A 20,981-nucleotide genomic window follows, 5' to 3' on the forward strand; every position below is an offset into this window, starting at 1 on the left:
GGGTACAAGTATGCTTTAACCGTTATTGATTTGAGGAGTAGATACGCATGGGTTGTCCCTTTAAAAAACAAAACAGGTAATACTCTTATGTTAGCCTTTCAATGGATATTTAATAAAAGTAAGAGAAAACCTAAAAAATTGTGGACTGATGAGGGTAGAGTTTTATAACAAGACATTTATGAATTTTCTAAAAAATAACAGTATTACATTATACAGGACCTTTAATGAAGGGAAGGCTGTTGTTGTTGAACGTTTTAATCGTACCTTAAAAGAGACTATATAAAAAATTCACACAACTCGGTTCACAACAATGGTCATCTTTTATTCAGGATATTGTGGATAAGTATAATAACACGATTCACACGTCAACAAATATGAAACCATCAGAAACATTTACAAAATTAAAATATGAAAAAGAGATTAATGTCAGAAAACCTAAGTTCAAAGTTGGTGATATCGAAAGACTATATAGGTGGAAATCTCATTTTGAAAAAAGGTTATATTAAACGATGGACGAACGAACTTTTTAAAATTGCTTATGTAATAGATACGGTTCCTTGGACTTGTAAGATATATGATTTAGAAGGGGAAGAGATTTTAGGTTCATTTTATTCACAGGAATTACAAAAGACAAAACTAAGCAGATAATACCCATGGGAGCAATGGGTTGTCCCTTCACTCCTTCCTACTATACACCTTTGTGGACATTCGAGGGCCAAGTCCGAGGTGTATAACAGTATATAATGTGTGTCAAGGGGGGATGTTCTTAGATCTGTGAACCCCAAACACAGAATCCTCAACTGAATAGTCAAGGCTTAACTTTTGTTTGTTTGTGTGTGTGCGTGCGTGCGTGCGTGCGTGCGTGCGTGCGCGCGCGCGCTTGTGCAATGGGAGCAATGGGTTGGCGCTTCACTCACTCCTACTATACACCGTTGTGGACACTCGAGGGCCAAGTCCGAGATGTATAACAGTATATAATGTGTCAACGGGGACGTTCTTAAATCTGTGAACCCCAAACACAGAATCCTCAACTGAATAGTCAAGGTTTATCTTTTGTTTGTTGATGCGTGTGCGTGTGTCCCCCACCCCTCACATTCAAAATCTCAACCCCAACTCAATCCTCGCCCAACATAGTCTTTTTCAAAATGAGATTTCCACCTATATATATATATATTTTTTTTTTTTTTTTTTAACGTTTTTTTTTTTTTTTTTCTCTTCCAATTCTGTCTTTTAAGGCTTTCAGGTTTGATGACGTAGAAAGGGGGAGTAAGCCTGCACTTTCTTCCCAGAACTAACAATATATATTTTTTATGTTTTTTTTTCTCTTCTTCCAATTCTGTCTTTTAAAGCTTTCAGGTTTGATGACGTGGAAAGGTGGAGTAAGCCTGCACTTTCTTCCCAGAACTTTCTTGATCTTGCTCCCATCAAGCACCATCCAACAAAGAACTACATCGATAGGTTTAGATCCCAAAGAGTGATAGCATTTTAAGTCTCTAAAATAAACCCAACTTTCCAAGTCTTCAAGGTATAACCACATTCCTGTTGTTTCCAAGATATGTATCACATTGTGAGTTATCAAGCCAGAACCCACATTTCAAGTCTCCAAAATAAAACCAACTTACAAAGTCTCTAAGGGATAACTCATTTCCTGATTTTTTTTTTTTTTCAAAATTTGTGAGTCTCCAAGGTAGGCCCCATATTTAGAATCATCTTGGCAGAGCCCTTTTCCTGAGTCTCCAAGGTAGTTATTTAAACCATCAAGGCAGAACTCATTTACTGATTTTTTTTTTTTCAAAAATTGTGAGTCTCCAAGGTAAAACTTGTATTCTGGCTCATCAAGGTATAACTCGTTCAGTGGGTATTGTCTTGATAACTCGCAATGAGTACTATTGCTGTAAAACTCTTTTTCAGGATTTTGCTGGTCTCCAAGGTATAACTCTTTGGTTGGGCCATCAAGGTCGAGCTCGTTCTGCGGGTCTTGGTCGCTCATAAGGTCTTCAACCAAGCCAACAATTTCGCCCCAAGTTGTAGCAAAAGCAGTATTTTCATTTCGTATTTCAGATACAATTTCCTGTGAGAGAAAATAATAATGTATTAATTAAGTGATTTAATTATTAAATGAGTATGCTTCAATCAAACTTTGAAAATAGGAAAATAAAATCTTACCTCAACAGATAAGAGGTTTGAATCCAGTTCATCAACTTGAAGGTTTAGTTCCATACAAGTAGTCGATCTGCAAGCAAGCTCATCCCACTCAAGGACAGTACAGCACTCCATTGTCAATTTTTTTTTTTTAAATGGAGTCTGGGTTGAACCTTTTATTGAGAAAGACTGGTGGGGGTGGTTTCCTTTGGAAATTCCCGAGGCAAGCCCAGGCAAGCCTTCGTTCGGAAATTTTTCAAAACCATAACATTGTAGAATTTTCTTGTGATTTCTTTGAGTCAGAGATGAACTGGAAATGATGTAAGAGCAGGCGGGGCTTAGTTAAAGTGGGCGGAGCTTAGGAACGTGGGCGTGGCTTGTAAAAAATCTCATGGAAAGTGGGTGGGGCTTATGCAAAAAATAATCTGAGGTTCAGGAGGTGGTCAGATGAGATCATTAAGAGAAGTATATCATTTCATAATGACACAAAAGGGGTATCTTGAAAAATATAAAGATTCAAATGTTTTATTTTTAAATATTTTAAATGGGGATTATTGTGCAAAGAAAATGAAGCTATTGAAGGAATTTGAGAATGAACAAATCTTTATAGGTTCAATGAGTGAGCTAAACAATATGCATTGGTTATTTGAAAAAGAGTGTCCCGAGGCTTACATGTTTCAGATATTTCTTCAGAATCACCTTTAACAAATCACATTACTACTTTGCTACTTGAACAAATCTTTATCTTATTGCATTGGTTATTTGAGTAGAGTGCTCCTAGGTTAAAAGGGGAGACAAATAAATATACCTTGGGATAAAAAGGGGTTTTACTTTTTAGGGGAAAAAAATATGAATCGCTGAAAATCCCCCATTCACTTACATTGGGAAAAGTGAGCCACAATCAGTATACAGTGGTGCCCCCAGAATCCGAATTTAATTCGTTCCAAGAGGCTGTTCGGATTCCAAAAAGTTCGGATTCAAAACTATTTTCCCAATAAGAAATCATGGAAAGTGAATTAATCCATTCCTGGATCCCAAGAAAACCCACTTTAAAGACACTTTCAACTTAAATTACCCATGTTTAAGGTAAAATAAGATGAGTAAATGACCTTTTCTGGGTCATGAATCTTTTTCCAAGCCTGGGGGATGAGCAGGAGCGTTGTCGCTTCTTCCATCAGGTCTGGATGCAGCTCCGGCCTATCAGTGGCCATTGGGATCCAAAACGTAAACTGTTCAGCCTGGTGGAGGTATGTAATTAACCAATAAGCACCAAATGATGTTTTATATCCCAGTACACTCTGTGGAGACACAAACGTGCCGTTTTCACCGCACGGTTCCACGGTAGAGAATCAAGAGGTGAAGCGATTGGGTGACGCAGCATGACGTCACTACTATGCTCGCGAAAAAAACGTTGAGTTCGTCAGAGGGTTCATTGAATGAGTTCGCTTCACGACGGGTTTTCGCGCTTTTATCGCTTCTTTATTTTTCAGAATCCTACACACGGTCGATTTCGGCAGCTCGAACATGGCATGGTGAATGCACAAGGGTGATACTGTAATTGAAAAAAAAATGAGAAATGTACGTATTTACAAATAATTAATACAAAACATAATACCATACAAAGATATTAAAATAGAATATAAATAAATAAACTGGTTTTCTGAAGTGTATTTAGCTTGGAGATGAGACGACTTCGGCTTACAGAAGATTCTGGTGGAGGTGGCAGCAGTGGTGGAGCTGTGACGTTCATCTCATTAGCTATGCAGCACGAGTTCACCTCGGAACGTGATTAGTGGAGCTGTTCACCTTTGCAGTTACTTTTTTGGACTCATTGATTGAGTTACAACAAAGAAATTTGCGAAAATTCGGTTTTCGAAAATGTGTTCGGTTTTTAGGGGAAAATTTTCTCAAAAATTGTTCGGATTCCAATTTGTTCAAATAAAACAATGGGACGTTCAGATTCTGGGGGCACGATGGTAGGTCAGTAGGGTGAATACCGAAGTACCTGCACGAGTAGTTAACCGGGCGATCGTACCTCGCCGCTGGCCGGCCTAGGACACGAACCGTTGAAGCGGTCCGTTCCGTGCTTCAGTGATAACCGAGCGGTGTTATCGCCGACCCCGACGGATGTGATTCTATTTACTGGGTGCTTACACCCTTCTACCAATTCCTTCCGTGATGCAAGATGGAACTTTCAAACAAGGGAAAGGACGCAACGAAACGGGGAACAGTTCAACAAGTACATTTATTTCACACTCAGACAAGGCACGTATTTACAGCCAGACAGTAAATCATGCACTTATGTACAGTCAAGCAAGCAAATGAAGAATTTACCACGAATAAAGTGTCTATTTCACACGCACACTTAGACAATTCTACTTGTAAGACGGCGCCACCACATGCATTTACACAAAAGCAAAGAAAAGCCACCCTCACAGACAAGGGTGGCAGACAGGTCCGTGGACCAAATGTACGTGGAACCTGGATGAGCGGCCAGGTTCACGAGACCGAAGGGTCTTACACGCGCCCTCATGGCGCGATGGTGGGCAAGCCGCAATTTCAGCGTAGCTGCACCTGACTCGTGCCCCTGGCGTGGCCGGTGAGCTCTCTCCAGCGTTCTCCGCGCAGGCACGTGTTTCACAGTCGGCACCACGGGGGTTATTGGCGCTCTCTCAGCGCGGATGGGGGGGGGGGGATTGTTGATGCCTGGTATGGGGAGGGTTGTTGAGGCTCTTTTAGCAATGTCAATGCCCTCCTGGCGAGACGGGGGTTATCGGCGCTCTCTCAGCGCGAAGCTCGGTTTGGGAGAGGGGAACTGCTGCCGCTCCCTTCAGCGAGTTGGCGCTCTGGACCGCACTGGCTCCGGCAAGACTCCTCCTGGCTGTGGCCTCCACAACGCCCCTTCTCCGGCGGTTGTCCCCACTCAGCCCTCTGGCTTGCCTCTGAGCCCTTCTCCGCGTCCCTGCTCCACTCAGCAACTCGCCCTCCTCGCCCCTCAACTTCGACCTGAGTTTCATTCTGAAGATGCTTCCTCTCCATCGACCGTCCCCCGTCTGCCGCTTCGAGCTCCGTCCTGTTCTCCGACCCCTCCAGACTGCCGCGAGCTCTGTTGTGCTTGCCCTTATATAGGCCGGGGGAGTGGAAAAATCCAACCCCCGACCTATGACCTTCGACCTCTGGAAAGCGTTCCTGGTTGAAATCACCAGGGCCTCGCCCTGTCAGCGTGACCCCTGACCCCGGCAAAGCCGACGTGGTAGGAATCACCAAAGCCTCGCCCTGTCAGCGTGACCCCTGACCCGGCAAAGCGTACGTGGTTGAAATCACCAAAGCCTCGCCATGTCAGCTCAGCTTTACCCCTTTGAGCTGATGGTGGTGTAATGCACCAAGCTCCGTCCGCCCACGTGGCTTCGTCCCGCCCGACCAGCCGATGTGTGTGTGCGTGTTTCGGGGCTTCGTCCTGACGAGCCGATGGGTGTAACGCATCGAGTCCGTCCGCCACGCGGCTTCGTTTCGCCCGACCAGCCAATGTGTGTATGCGGGTTTCGCCGGGGCTTCTGTCCCGCCGAACCGATGCGTGTAATGCATCGAGTCCGTCCGCCACACGGCTTCGTTTCGCCCGACCAGCCAATGTGTGTATGTGGGTTTCGCCAGGGCTTCTGTCCCGCCGAACCGATGCGTGTAATGCATCGAGTCCGTCCGCCACGCGGCTTCGTTTCGCCTGACCAGCCGATGTGTGTATGCGGTTTTTGCCGGGGCTTCTGTCCCGCCGAACCGATGCGTGTAATGCATCGAGTCCTTCCGCCACGCGGCTTCATTTCACCCGACCAGCCGATGCGTGTAATGCATCGAGTCCATCCGTGAAGGAGTTCATATGCAAATTTGAGGATCACATCAGGTTTGGAGGTGGGGCTACACCACCCGATGCTCAGCCATTGGACGGATGAAAAGTGGGCGTTTATGATTCCTGATCTGATTTCTCCTTCAAAAGGATCCCATTCACGACCAATGGCACGACGTTCAGTAACGTGTTCTATTTCTCTGTTCAATTCATGTCTGGACATGGTAAAAATCACGGAACGGGCTTTGGACAGCGCGACTTCGGTGTTGACTCTGGGACGAAGGTGACTTCTTGTTTGCAGGTGGTGTTTGTTGATGGTGGTGAAGGGAGAAAGGTGAAGGTGGTGGGGGTTTGCTGTGGTGGTTTGGGGATGGTGTTGGTGGTGGCGATCTGGTTGTTGGGGGATGATCGGTCCAAAATAATGATAGAGAAAAGAAAAAACGGCTAACTCAAAGGATCACAGCCCTGTGAACACGGAAATTCCCTTTAAACAACGGTGGGGAAATATAACTACACAAATACTTAGTGTCATAACTGATCTGAGGACCTTTATGGTGTCGTGCAAATTTCCACAGCCGTAACAATATGTATATGTATATGTATGTATGTATATATATATATATATATATATATATATATATATATATATATATATATATATATATATATATATATATATATATATATATATATATATATATATATATATATATATATATATAATATATGTGAATGATAGATCCAAACAGGAAATGTACTGTTTTTAAGGACATCAAAAAGGACAAACGGGCACGAAGAACTAATGTAGCATGTTTGACAAAATGGTGCAATCGCCACTGCATCAATGGCAGTAAACTTCTGGAATTAATATGTTTATATGACCTTTACAATCTTTATTTTATTTCAATTTAATTACATATTTGAACACTGGAGAACACAAATCGCCTTTTTTATTGCTTCCAAAAATCTCCAGTTTTGCAGTGTTTGGAAGTGTTAAATAAGGTGATTAAAAGACTGCATCAACTGTGCTCAACTTCTGGAACCTTTTTTAATAAAACTTAAAAATTTTTTTTTTTTTTTTAAATGAATTGTATACTTGAACATTGAATGGGATAAGGTGTTCTATGATCTCTCGTTGTCATTGTTGTTGCTTTAACAGTGAGCTTTGGAAATCCCACAGCATTAGTGAGAGAATGTTTCTGATTTATGCAAGCAAATTAAAATGAGTCCTCTGTAGGGCCATTACATTGGTATTGGTGTTTCTTTGAGTCATTTTGGAACCTTTTTTTTCCATTTTAACAATTCAATAACATAAAAAAATATATTTTTTATACAATTTCATTGATTCGATTTTATAGTTGAAATGCTTTTTATCCTTGCACCTCTATCGGCCTTAAAAATCAAAGATGTGCATTTGTACTGATCCTCCATCTTGTTTGTTTTACTCGGGCTTGCAGGTTGTTTGAGCGGCCGTGGACAAGTCGTTGCAGGCACAGATCGTGAACTCGCTGAGCTACCCCTGGAGGCCGTGGAAGCGGTGTACAGAAGCACGAAGGAGCGTGAACCGTGCAATAATGCCACCATGCTAGACCTTTACTCTACTTGGTTGGGTGGAGAGGGCTCAGAGGATTGCCGCAGGCAACTACACACACAATTCCACCCAACTGAAAAATCTGAGAATGGGCTGTGGTGACTTGGATGTTGAAAACGACAAATGCACTTCCACCCCCCCCCCCTCCATGGATGGACACCGACGCTCACAGGATGAGCTTTGTCACAATCTGACGTTTATTTATTTTTTGTGTAATAGTTGGTTTTTGACCATTTATCCTCAGAATTGGTGCTATTTTTGATGCTTCTGAACCTAGAAAAAGGCAAAAGGTCATTGAAATAGAAACCTCCCGACAGAGTAACGATCCTTCTTTTTTTTTTAGTTTTTTTTTTTTACCCCCTACGAAGGTTTAAATTTTGTTGTAAGAAAACCATATCGACATTGTGAAGGTGATGGGTTCAAATTTGGCAGCATTGAATGAAGGCAGCATTATCAAGGACTTGGATCCAATACTGCTGGAAATGGCCAAGTTGGAGGTGAATTACCAGATTGTTAATTAAAAACCCAGCTGGTTCACTTATGACTTAAGGAAGGGGAAATCTGTTTTCTCCACCCAGTGTGACCGACATATGATGCCAGTCTGCATTCAGTGGTTGACGAAAGCCATGAGGGCAACTTTGAATGGGCATTAAAATGCTGCCTGTAAAAGCAGATCCATTCACATGTCCCGAAACATATTAACATAAAAATAATGGAGCTATTACACTTTTGTTGTACATTTAAAAGCCAAAGATGAGGGTGACATTTCTCCTATGGTAGCTTCATTACATTTTCAAAATTATGCTATTTGCAGCCTGCACTGCATTACCATATGATGTAATGATAGAATAACTGTTGTAGGACAATGCATATAATTGAATATTTGACCCATACTTCAAACCGATTGACAATGTTCATGAATTTTATTTTTTAAACTTTGCCTGCCAGAAAACTATTGTTTTTGTATGATGTCAAAAACAAATCTCCAGGTGTTTTGACTTTCCCATGATCATTGTTTTCACATTAAAGTCGAGTCCAGAGTGCTGGTGTTGATTGCTGCTGCTGAACAATAATAATTCAAACTTGGAAGAGCTTGGAAAGAGTGAGCATGCTGTCCAAGCTTTGCTTATCACACTTTTTGGTGTGATGCCCTTTTATAATTTAGTTTGGTTGCCTCTGAGTATCCACAGTGAATTCAGAAATTAAACCAGAAGTAGCCATGAAAAATAAAAATTTACTTTTGTTAAATTTTAAGAAATAAAGCGGGCAGGACATTTGTAACATAATACTTGTTTTGTACTTTCAACGAATGCATGAACCTTTTTCATTCTATAATGTAAAACATGCTTTTCATTAATAGTTATGGAAATGATGTTTTGTTTTCTTTAATATATATATATATATATCGTGAGTAATAATTAAGTATAGTATAAAATAAGAACAAAGTCGATGACGCACCATCGCAAATCCCCATGCTTTCCTTTTGAAAGATGGCAAAAGGTTCCACCACAACTGAACCAATATCAAAGTTGAAGTTAAATCTCCCCCCCCCCGCCTACATTTTGACCCCCGTGATCCCAAGTCCCCTCCCCCGGGTCATAAACCGGGCATCAAATCCAAAAGAATTGTAAAATAGATCACTCGTCTCCCAACCCCAATGTTGATTGCATGTACGGTTTCATTAAATTAAAAAAAAGTTAAAATGTGCCCGTAATTGCATTTATGGCCCAATTATATGGCCATCATCTTGGTTTTCTGGCAGGCCTAACACTTTAAGCCTGTAAACCTCTGATGATGATACACTGTCCGAGTTTGTGGAGTCAGATTTCCATTAGCTTTGTTTGGGTCGAGTGTTAATCACGATGAGGGACCCCGAAAAATCTTAATTATATGTCGAATAAAAATTATAAGTAAGGTGTAATCAAGCCTGCACACACCTCCCTAAAATATATAGCTTTATGTAATTTTTGAATGGCTCAATATTAGGCTTAAACATCCGTGACAGTGTGATGAATCGGCTTATTCTGATATAACCTGGCGGAAAGGTGTTAAGTTGATCTTTTAATAGTGCATCAAATGTGTATTTCTTAATCGCCCTTTCATCTTTTAAGAGTGCTTTAAATGCGTGTTTCAGGATTTTTAAAGCTAATTCACTCGTGCTTAATGGTGAAGAAAGGGGGTGGGAGAGGGGAGGGGGAGAAAGAGAGAGAACGGGGGGGGGGGGGGGAAGAGAGAGCGTGCACATTTAACAAAACTGAGGTAAGAGATAGAGAGTGAATCATCCCGTTTGGAACCACAATGAATTTTATCCATCTAATCTTATTCATTCACATGGGAATATGGATTTTTTGTGTCAAGTGTCACGAGGGAACACAAAAAATTGTCAAGGCACAAGGTTACTGAGACCGATTAGAGAATGTAAGCTGAGGCGTTAAACAGCAAGGATGAGGGAGATGAGTAAAGTCTGGTGTTGGCTTAGTGGTTAGAGTGTCTGGATTGGGATCCTCGAGTCCTGAGTTCGAGCCCTGTTGGCCGCTGAATGAACACCAGGTTGGGTTGACTCAGCCTGTCTTCCTTCCGAGGTCAGTGAAATGAGTACCAGTGCACTGGCATTGGGGCACAGCATCAGCGGCATAGTCGTGCCCCAACAAAATGATAGCTATCCAGCAGCCAAACGCAAGAATAACAAGAAGGGAGATGAGTGGACAGAGAAGGTAAGTAAATATATATATATATATATATATATATATATATATATATATATATATATATATATATATATATATATATATATATATATATATATATATATATATATATATATATATATATATATATATATATATATATATATATATATTTTGTGTCGCAGGTTGTGACCACAGAGCGGACATTCTTGTTTATGCAATAATCATTCAAGGAAGTAAGATCAGTTTAGCCATTTCTGAGAAAAATGGTCACACACACACACATGAATTATATAGCTTGTCCCTGATTTGTGCATTGAAGCTACACCAACTTAAAAAACCTCTTTCAGAAGAGAAAAGGCAGCGAACTTCATCTTGTGGATGACATAACTTACTGATTGAAGGCAGCGATAACAAACAACAAAGCAACATTTACTTAAAAAAAATATATATATATTTTTTTTGCCATAACTCTCAGGCATGTACTATCACAATAAGTTTGTTTTACAGTAAATGCAAAAATTTTTCTTTTGACTTAATTATATTTTTGCGTTTAAACGCAAGTATTTATAAATAGAGGAATATTACAACCATACGAAGAGGTATATATTCCATGATTTGATGATGCTTCCCATTTTATTGCTCCAGATTTTGTCATCAAGAAAGAGGTTAGTTTGTGTTTGTGTGTGTGTGTAACACAAATAATGTGAACATAAAAATCAACAATGTTGTATTTGAGTTATTTATTAATGTTTTCAGAAGACATGGATGATATGTGTGATACCTTAAAATTTCTGCGTAAATCTGAAAGCTGAAAAGAGGAGAGGGGTGGGGAAAAAAATGCGGCATATTAAAAAGCTGAAATGGCCATAATGTCACCTGCCAACCTCATTCATCTGCTCTCCTCTTACCCCTCTCCCTCAATCCGACCGCCAAACCTTTGCCACCCCACAAGACCTTGCCCAACTACCACCCTGCCAGGCTTCACTCCATTGTGGCCCTCCCCACTTCCCTGGCCAAACCTCACATCTGCTGCCCTGCCAACCTCGCTTTGTTCCTTTCCCACCAAAGTTTCATCCACTGTCTCAACCAATCTCTAACCCACATCACTGTTATCTTATCCCTCCCACCAACCTTCCTCTGCTGAACCCTACAGAACATGACTGTTCTCACCTCACTCCATATCATGCCACCTTGACGATACTTCATCTTACCATGCCAATCTTGCCCAGTTCTCCAATTTGCTTGTTGCAACATTCAAACTAGTCAATTGCTCCACAGCACTTTCCTTTCAACTTATTTCCATAAATCTGACACAGAACATTAAAATTACTTGTTCATAAAATATTAAGATTGAGCATAGATAGCCCTTAAAAATGTTTAATATTAAATTAATTACAAAGGCATTATGATGCATAACTAACAGCTTGTTATGTCTGTGGCACAGCTATGATCCCAGAAATTTTGCAAACCTGCAGCCATGTGATAAGCAAACTACAAATTAATGAACTACAGGCTGCTGATAAGTCTTCATTTGCTGATCTTCAAAGAATCAGAGCATGGTCTACCATATGAAGCACATCCTTCAACCCTCAGTGTCTCTCAGGAAGGATTGCATGAGAATTCCCAAATCTCCTCTAACCAATCACTAAAGGCCCGGTCACACCTTGACGTTTTAGCCAACGTATGCCGATTTTGGAATTTTTTTTCTAAAACGCTGGCACACGTTGAATACGTTATGGGTAAGTTTTGATAACATTGAGAGCATGCTGAAAAACACTGCCATACGTCGTTGTACGTTGGCTTTAAACGTTGTACTTTTTGGTTGTCCTCAAATTTTTTCATGCTTGAAATTTCACGACGTATGCCGGCGTATGACTCACACGTTCGGCTACGCTGGCCACAAGTTGTATGCACGGTCTGCGATCTTTGACAGACGTCAACACATTCTACTTATAAGTTAATCATAAGTTGAGACACGCCGAGGTAATGTTTAGCGTACCCGAAACTTATTTATAACCTATGATTAACGTGTTGTTGGCACGTTACGCGATCGTTGCCACACGTCGACAGACGTTACTTTAAGTTACTCATAGGCTGAAAGACGTCGGTATAATGGATCGTCCTTGCGTCAGCGTCCACGGCCACGGCCATGACACTTATTTGCAGCATTCTTCAAACTTTTCTTCGGCATGACGAGGATGTTCACACTTCGATGTCGAGCTCGGCTATGATTCCAATTGTCCATCGGCAGCGTCTATTTAAAATAGTCGAGTTTGAGCATTTTAACACATTCAGAAGAAACGCTTCAAATTTCCAAACCCCAGCGTCAAAAAACAAAGGCGAGTGACAGCAATTTAAATCGTTCATTGTAAACAATGAAAATAGTTGAGTGGTACCGTTTAAAAGTCGTTGAGTGTAAAAAAATCCAATTGTTGAGCGCAAGCGTCTACTTTCAATAGTGGAGATGCAGCCATTTAAATCGTTGAGTGGCAGCCTATGAATAGCAAACCCTACGTCACCGGCAAAGATAAACTGCCGCACGATATGGATAAGTTCGGCTATCGTTGGGCATAGTTTGTGAACGCCGGCTACACGATAATTATTCGTTGGTATATCGTATCTATAAGTAATCAAAGCGCTCTATGCACATTATTAGTTCATTGTGCATTTCTCCAACCCGTTATGAATAGACCTAAATCGTAAAAACAAGCTATAGCTCATTGTTGAAAAAGCCCCATAAAAAATTAGCCGCGAAGAACTTCGAACAATGGTGAAAAGATGTCTCCTACCCGTGGACACGCGGACGCAAGGACGATCCATCATAACCCACACCCTCCCCCTCACACTCACCTACTACTGCCAACATGAACAAACTACTACTAATACTAATACTGATACTGATACTGATACTGTTACTGCTGACATGGACATCGACTCAAAAAGGACTCGAAAACACTGTTGGGTTCCCCTTTTATGAGCAGCATTTTTATATACCAATTCCCAAAACCGCTGGGAACACGTCTTTATATGGCAGTTGTAAGTTAGAAACACGTTCATTTATTTTTTTGTCGACCGGAAGACGTCATTGGAATACGTCTACATACGTCGATGTGTGTTGGGACTACGTACAGAATTGGTTCAAAGCACGTCAAACATAAGTTAGAAATAAGTTTCACGTAAAAAAGACATTACCGCGACGTGCTTCGACTTATGAGTAGCTTATAAGTAGTGTTTGTGGACGTGTGTAAGCGTCCACATATCGTGTGTAAAACTTATCCCTATCGCATGCGGAACGTGTGTCATACGCCGAGTATGTCGTAAAATTTTGAACATGTTTAAAATTTCTTGACGTACTCTACTTACTACGACGTATGATAGCGTACTTTAGCATTCTACTCACGTATACCAAACTTACTCATACCGTATTTGACGTGCCCCAACGTTTTAGACACATTTTTCTTATGTCGGCATACGCTGGCAAGATCGCCAAGGTGTGACCGCGATGTTGACACTTCCATTTCTACGGCAGTTATGATTCGAATCGTTGTGCGTCAGCCTTTTAATAGGCTACGTTACGACATCGTCGCTGATGCGTGCAACGCGCTATGCCTAAGTTAGACTATCGTTGGGCATCGGTTGTGTAGGCCGACAACAGGTTCAGCATTCGTTGGTATAAGTTATCTATAACACAACGAAACGTTCTGTGTCCGTTACCAATGCGTTATACATAAGACCAAGTCACTATGAATACGTCCGAATCTTTAAAAAAAAACATCAAAAGTTCAACGTAAGCCAGCGTTTTAGATACATTTTAATACGTTGCCATCGCTGGCTAAAACGTCAAGGTGTGACCGGGCCTTAACAGAGGTTCAGTCTTTGGAACTGCTTTTCCTCACCAATAGTCACAACCTGTGTTGGGCAGACAAAATTCCAAAGGTGGGCTCAAAAGGCAGACACTGCTTTGGCATTCCCCAAAGACTCAGGTTAATCCTTAGTACTGAACTCCTCATTATGTACAACACATATGTGGAAGTTTGATGGAGTATGGCTCTCCACTTTGATTTCCTGCAGAGACCAAATATATGAAGTTGATTCACACCTTCAAAGAGAATGCTGAGACTGAGCGCAAGCAACTCTCCCAACTGCAGACTGTGAGCAGTTTACTTTAAACTCGATTCTGGTTTGATCCACAAGCTTCTTTGAACATGTTCATTGTCCAACCTATTCCAAAGGAACATCATGTGCCATCACAAAGAAAACAAATGAAGGAAGGAAAAAATAGAGTGAATCGCACAGTTGTGTGCACATTTTTCTCATACTTGGAATGAAAAAAAAATGGATATTGCCATGTTGTGATAATGGTTTCTTCAATTTTTTTTCATGGGCATGTCTTCATGTTCAATTTGCAATCGCAAGAGTTCCATTTTTTGAGATTGTGTTCAGCCACCATCATTTCAAGTTCCCTTATGTAATTTCCCATTTTTACCTGGTATTCCCTGCATCTATGCCTAGTGTTGGCTTAATGGTTAGGGTGGTGGGCTTGGGATCGTAGGTGGGGATCCAGTTGATCTGGTTAGATCCTGAGTTCAAATCCAAATCCCTCCTAGATCCTGAGTTCCAATCCCACTCAGCTGTTGAATTAATATCAGGTGGGGTTAACTCGGCCAGTCATCCTTCCGAGATCGGCAAAATGAGTGCCAGCATGCTGGTATACTGTGTCGAAGTAGTGACCCATCCAGGATTATGCGCAATAGCCAAGGAGACTGCTTAAGCAGCACCAACGCTCTGCACAGAGTATGGTCCCAATCCCCTCCTCCTCCCACATCTATGTGTAATATACCCGTGTCTACAGCGGACGTCTGTTAGCTCTTGGCAGCTGTTCTTCTGGCAGTCGACGTGACAGAGACAACAGAGCCAACGTACTTGGTCATTCTCCACGGATTGTAGACTCTTGTGATCTGCAGTGTAGGTCATGATTTCAGAGGGCTTCTCAGATGTTTAATGCCATTTCGTATGGATTGACTTGTATTTTGTATAAGTGTCAGGACTGTGGACAGGAGAAAACAATTTTGGGAAAGCTGTACAGTCAAACTCGTTATAGAACGGCTCCTAAAGATCTTGTACAATGCTTCAATTACTTGTTGTTCACCACTGGACTCGACAGTTTTGGTCCACCTCGCATATAAAATATTCTTGTCGTACAAAATAATTGAGAGCTTCACTAAGAAGTTAAATACAACATAAATTGCACTTTGAATAAAAGGTAAACCAATAGATGTTGTAAAATGACGTCGGTCAACCGACTTGCAAGTTAAAATGCAGGCTGCGCACACGTCTTCTATCACCCCAATATTTAACTTCAACGTTATTCGGCGCACATACAGGGATGTTGCGTTGGTACATTAATGTCAAACAATTATCTTCAAGCGCTTTCCATTTTTACCCAACGTTCGGAGAGAGTATGTGGTGAGGCGAGTGATGGAGATGGGATTGCAAGGAGGAGAAGAGGAAGGCCAAAACCCAGATGTAAGGATGCAGTGGTGAGAGATTTAGAAGTTGTGGGATTGGAATAAGAATGGGCAATTAACAGGAGATGAAGAGGAGTGATCAACCATCATTGTGGCAACCTCATGCAAAATGGGGAAAAAAAGATAATGATCTTCAAGCATTTTCTTAAAAAATAATAAATAAATAAATGCAGTTTTGCATGATGTTGGATAAATCCTTCAAGATTAAAGCTATTGTTCGAGCCTCAAATTATTTTCTCATTCATTTCTGTTCAATCCTCCAATAAGACCTTCAAACTGTTGTTTAACTTTCCCTTTGTTTTGATCAACCATAAATAGATCAAGTCACCCACACTATGGATGCCGAGGGCACAGCAAGTGGCGAAAGAGATGCTTGCGACTCCAATGACTGCAAGCAGGCTGCCGAGACCAAGTGCTCGAAAAGCCAGCCGAGTGCCGGCTTCAGGCCCGTGCAATCCCTGAGTGGGAGGAAAAAATATTACATGAGAAAAAAAAATAGGTGAGGATTTAAAAACTACCCTAACATTTGAGCCCCAATTGCATTCATACATTTGTTCTACTTTTCTATGCTCTTTTGCAAAGACTATCAGTTATCTGGTCAGCTCTCCTCCTTTTGTATGCAGCACTGCTGCAAGTAGCATCATTGGCTGGGGTGAGGGGAGGGGGGGACGGCTATCCTGCCGATGATTTAACTCCCTGCACGATCGAGCAGGAATTTGTAATTTGTGAATGGTGCCGGCAATAGCTCATCTACTCTTTGCGAAAGACACCGTGCGGTCTTCAACGTCCACAAACTAACGCAGGCAGATGGGACGGCCATTTAACATCCATTCGAGGGATGGCACACACATTGATGAATCACCCTGCTTGTGAAACATCAGCTGGACAGCTGAGGCATGTGTGTGTACCTCTTGGCCATCCTGCCAGCCCTTCAGTTCTCCTAGATTCCTTTCAGACCTTCAAGGACCATCAAGAGAATATCAACGTTATTTCATCTTCTGCCAATGCACCTGTAAATCCACTTCAATCAGTAGACTGTCCATGAAGGGGAGGAGACAGGTTAAAGAAGGATTTTAAAGCCATGAGACATGGATTGTGTCTGTGTGCCATTCAGACAGTGAATGGGCAAGACAAAAGATTGAAGTGTCTTTGAATGGTGTATGGTCGTCGGTGCCAGGCGCACTGGTTTGATTGCATCAAGAACCGCAACGCTGCTGGGATTGTCATGCTCAACATTTTCTCGTGTGTATCAAGAATGGTCCACCACCCAAAGGACATCCAGCCAATGGCGGAGCAGTGGTCGAAAACTGCTCATTGATGAGAGGCCAAAGGAGGCTGACAAATTGTGCAGAGAAAAGACGGGCTACATTTAATCAACTGACAGTCCAGTTCAACATTGGTGCTGGAAGACCCATAAAATAATGCTCAACTCGTCGTACCTTGACACGAATGTGGTATGGCAGCCAACAGCCGAACAGAGTTCCACTTCTTTCAACAAAAAACAAAAACCTGAGGTTGCAGCGCACTAAGAAACGAAAACACTGGACACTGGACGATTGGAAAAACATTGCCTCGTCTGATGAATCCCGGTTCCTGCCGTTTCATGCTGATGGGACGACTCGGGTAGGAGAAAACCTCATGAGTACATGCATCAATCATGCTACGTGTCAACCTTGCAGGTTAGTGGTGGAGGTGTGTTTTCATGACATAACTTGGACCCTTGATAAAAGTGGAGCAACGTTTGAATGCCACAGGATATCTGAACATCATTGCCAATCAGGTGCATCCCTTCACGGCAGTAGTGTATCCATCTGTGAATGGATTTCTTCAGCAGGATAATGCCCCATGCCACAAGGCAAGGATTGTCCAGGAATGGTTCCACAAACATGACAATGAATTCAGCTGGCTTACTGCAGTGGCCTGCCTAGTCACCACATCGCAATGCAATTGAGCATGTGTGGGATGAGATGGAACAAGATATTCAGAGTAGAATTCCACTATCGGCCAACTTGACAACTGTGGGAAGCATTGGAGTCAACATGGGCCAACATCCCTGTGGAACACTTTTGACACTTTGTAGAGTCCATGTCCCACTGAATTGAGGCTGTTCTGAGGGCAAAAGGAGGTGAAACTCAACATTAGAAAGGTGTTCCTAATGTTTTGTAGTGTGTGCACACACACACACACACATGCCCACACACATGCCCACACACAATTTCATTCGTCTGGTTCCCACTAACTCACGAGCAGTGCATTACTACCTTTTATTACACAGTCTTGCATCATTTTTTTTATAATGGAACACAAAAACGACAGTAATTGATCAATAATCATGATAAGTCAGAGAGATCAGGAACAGTGAGTACCTTATCAAACCAGTGCGAGTTGTTTTTGCGTGTGCTGGCAAGCGTCATGCCAAATCCTGCCACCAAGCCAGCTCCAGCTACACTGGTCAAAAATACAGCACCTGAAGAAAAAAAAAAACAACCCGATTGTTATAGCGGTTCAAGCTTTGAAATTTGGCCTGCACAAGATACTCACAGACGAGAAAATGAACCACAAAAAGAGAATGAAGCAACCGCAAAGTCATGCAACAATGTGGCAAATACAAAACAGCAGGTTTATTGTGGGGTCTCAAGGATCAAGACTCCAAGGTCGATTCCACAGTTACATAATTCTTTCATCCACAACAGATTAATGTATAATTTTCCCTGTTTCCCACCCCCATCTCGTTGTATTATTTTCCTTTTCATTCTTAGAAATAAAACAATTTACGAATTCCATGCCTGAAACATAAAAAAAATGACTTGACTTGCATTGTTAAAGTTTAAAGGATCGAGTCTCAGGTCCTATCAGCATTCTTAGCCCCGAATAGAGTTGCGAAAAAAAAAAGTCAGACGAAAATTCGAGTACAACGAGCTATGCTGTGAAGCGTATCATTCTATGATAATGCAAAAGCACAATTTAACAACCTCATGGACGATTACTGAAACTTGCCCAACCACAACCTCACTTACACTACAAATCTCAACGTTCTAGCTCGATAAGTAAACGGTCAACAGTGCTCATAGCTCACAGTGCCATCTGTAATCTTGAGGACAATCGGAACAAACATTCTCATGCAAATGTGGTAATGAATATTATAAAACTCAATTCATGGATAACGATGCCAAAGTAAAAGGCCTGTTGCACTCATATTGCAGACTTCAAGGCATCCTCTGTTCGATCTGGTCAAGCACTCGTCGCTCTCTTCGCCCTCCAACCTTCCCAAGCTCTTCCAGGACACGCACCAGTGTGACCACTCCTTGGCTTTTTTCACAAGATCTTGGCTATTCGTTGTTCACCTTGGCATCTTGGTTTTCTATAGGTTTTCTATTATCATCGCTTTTCCGAAATCTTGAGATTCTTGGCTTTTTTTCATTGGCTCACCTTGGCATTTATGAAAATGAGGAGTGGTCACACTGACACGCACACTTGTTCACAAACACTTTCTCGTAAAGATGCAAAAATCTAGGCTTTCAGCCAAAACACCAATTCTTTCCCACAGTTTGTGGAACTGTGTTCTTGAGGCTACTCCATCCCACTCTTCCATCCAGGGCTTCAAGCAAGTCGTGCACCACAATCTGACGTCACCACCCATCCCGACCCACTATCTTTTCTATCCCCATTAACCGCCCCGAACCCAATCCTCTTACTTGCCGCTTTCGGTCTGTCTTGTTCAATCTGATTCCCTTGCTTACGTCCGACTGTGGTCCCCTGTGATGCAATAAAATGAACAAAACTTGTCGGCGACACGTTCACCCGTTCGTTGACCTTTCACTCCACATCATCTCGATCTTCCACGAGTCTAGACCTTGCATTAAATAATAATATACAGCAATGGACCATTTCCTTGATCGGTTGTTGCAAAAGCAGCAACTATAACTAAACGGAACGGCACTCGGAAGAGCGCATACCTCCACCAGGCTGAATAGTTTACATTTTGTACCACACTGATAGGTCGGATCTGAATCCAGAGCGGAACCAAAATCGAATCGGCGTGTTCATGTCGCAACTCATCCACAACTTTGTGAGATATCATGCTACACTGTACATCGTTTTTGGACCCCACTCTCAATCATGAAGAAGCACTTTAAAAAAAAAACACGAGAAGAGCACACGGTCGAGTGCATACCTCCACCACGTAATGCGATCCATGAGAACATTTTGGGCACAAAACATTTTTGGAATATCATGCTATACTGTACTATGTCGTTGTTGGCCACATCTCTCAATGGTGAAGAATCACTTTATAAATTAAATAATTCTTGTATCCAGATCCGGATCTTCAACAAAATCGAATAAATTCGTCCTTCCCACACACCCAACCCGTCCACCAAGTTTCGTCCGAATCCGTCCACAACTTTTTGAAATACCATGCTAGATATCATTCTTGGTTCTACCTGTCAAAGGTGAAGAATCACTAAAAAAAAAAAAAAACTTTCTACTAGTCGGATCCGGATCTTCACCAAAATCTAACCAGTTCGTCTTTGCCACACACCCAACCTGCCCACCAAGTTTCGTCCGAATCCGTCCACAACTTTTTAAGCTATCCTGCATACAAACAGACAAAGACAAGCCGGTAGGCGACATGGGTGGTCGCTACATAATTGCATACTTGTCATACAGTTTTTGACGGATTGGGCTGAAATTTTTTGACAAAGAGGTTGATTGTAGTGCGCATAAAAGCGCGGAAGGCGATTTTTTGATTTTCGAAAAAAAAAAAAAATTTCGGATTTTTTCAAAAATTTCAAAGTCCCGTTGCTAGGCAACGGTGGCGTCCACAGCAACGGTGCTTAAAAGCATACAACTCGATCCTGACATGAACCTACCAGTCAAGTTTCATCAAAATCGGTCGACTCCTCCGGCCTCCAGAGCTGTCCATTACACACAGACGTAAAACCTGAGAATAACGGTCGTCTAGCGACCACCCAACAGGCATACAGAAAGAGGTGAAAACATAATCTCCTTTACCTTCGGTGGCGGAGATCATAAATAATTCTTCCTTAAATAAATCCACAGTGTAGATAACGAGGAGACAAGGCCTTGTCAAGTTTGGACATGTCCGTAGTGAGAGGGACACAGACACCGCCAGACGTTTTGGTCTGGAATCGATCTCAACCCAAGAGAACGACGAACACTCTTTATTTACA

The 20,981-nt window shown here is 41.9% G+C and overlaps 2 protein-coding genes across 7 annotated transcripts in view; one reads left to right on the forward strand and one right to left on the reverse strand.

The window, feature by feature from the left end:
- Positions 1-8,611, forward strand: part of LOC147015606 (cytosolic Fe-S cluster assembly factor narfl-like) — a 44,640-nt gene extending 36,029 nt beyond the window's left edge. For both annotated transcript variants that reach the window (XM_085850519.1, XM_085850518.1), the window contains exon 11: positions 7,438-8,611. In XM_085850519.1, coding sequence (XP_085706645.1) covers positions 7,438-7,673 — 236 coding nt within the window. In that variant the 3' untranslated portion in view covers positions 7,674-8,611. The remainder of the gene's footprint in view (positions 1-7,437) is intronic.
- The window catches only part of TMEM242 (transmembrane protein 242), a 46,821-nt gene that overhangs the window by 25,515 nt on the left and 325 nt on the right, over positions 1-20,981 (reverse strand). Inside the window, exons 1-5 of one of the 5 annotated variants that reach the window (XM_085850522.1) lie at positions 20,803-20,981; positions 20,661-20,705; positions 18,156-18,256; positions 16,122-16,247; positions 3,252-3,380 (exon numbers count right to left, since the gene is read on the reverse strand). The exon at positions 20,803-20,981 is cut by the window's right edge and continues 325 nt beyond it. In XM_085850522.1, the coding sequence (XP_085706648.1) occupies positions 3,252-3,380; positions 16,122-16,247; positions 18,156-18,203 (303 nt within the window). In that variant the 5' untranslated portion in view covers positions 18,204-18,256; positions 20,661-20,705; positions 20,803-20,981. Of the gene's footprint in view, positions 1-3,251; positions 3,381-10,986; positions 11,070-16,121; positions 16,248-18,155; positions 18,257-20,660; positions 20,706-20,802 lie in introns of those variants that run through there. The other 4 variants (XM_085850521.1, XM_085850524.1, XM_085850520.1 and 1 more) reach the window with 4 other exon arrangements.

This window comes from Eptatretus burgeri, chromosome 12, assembly GCF_056783735.1.
Source record: "Eptatretus burgeri isolate ZD-2024b chromosome 12, Ebu_testis_v1, whole genome shotgun sequence".
Classification (NCBI taxonomy): Eukaryota; Metazoa; Chordata; class Myxini; order Myxiniformes; family Myxinidae; genus Eptatretus; species Eptatretus burgeri.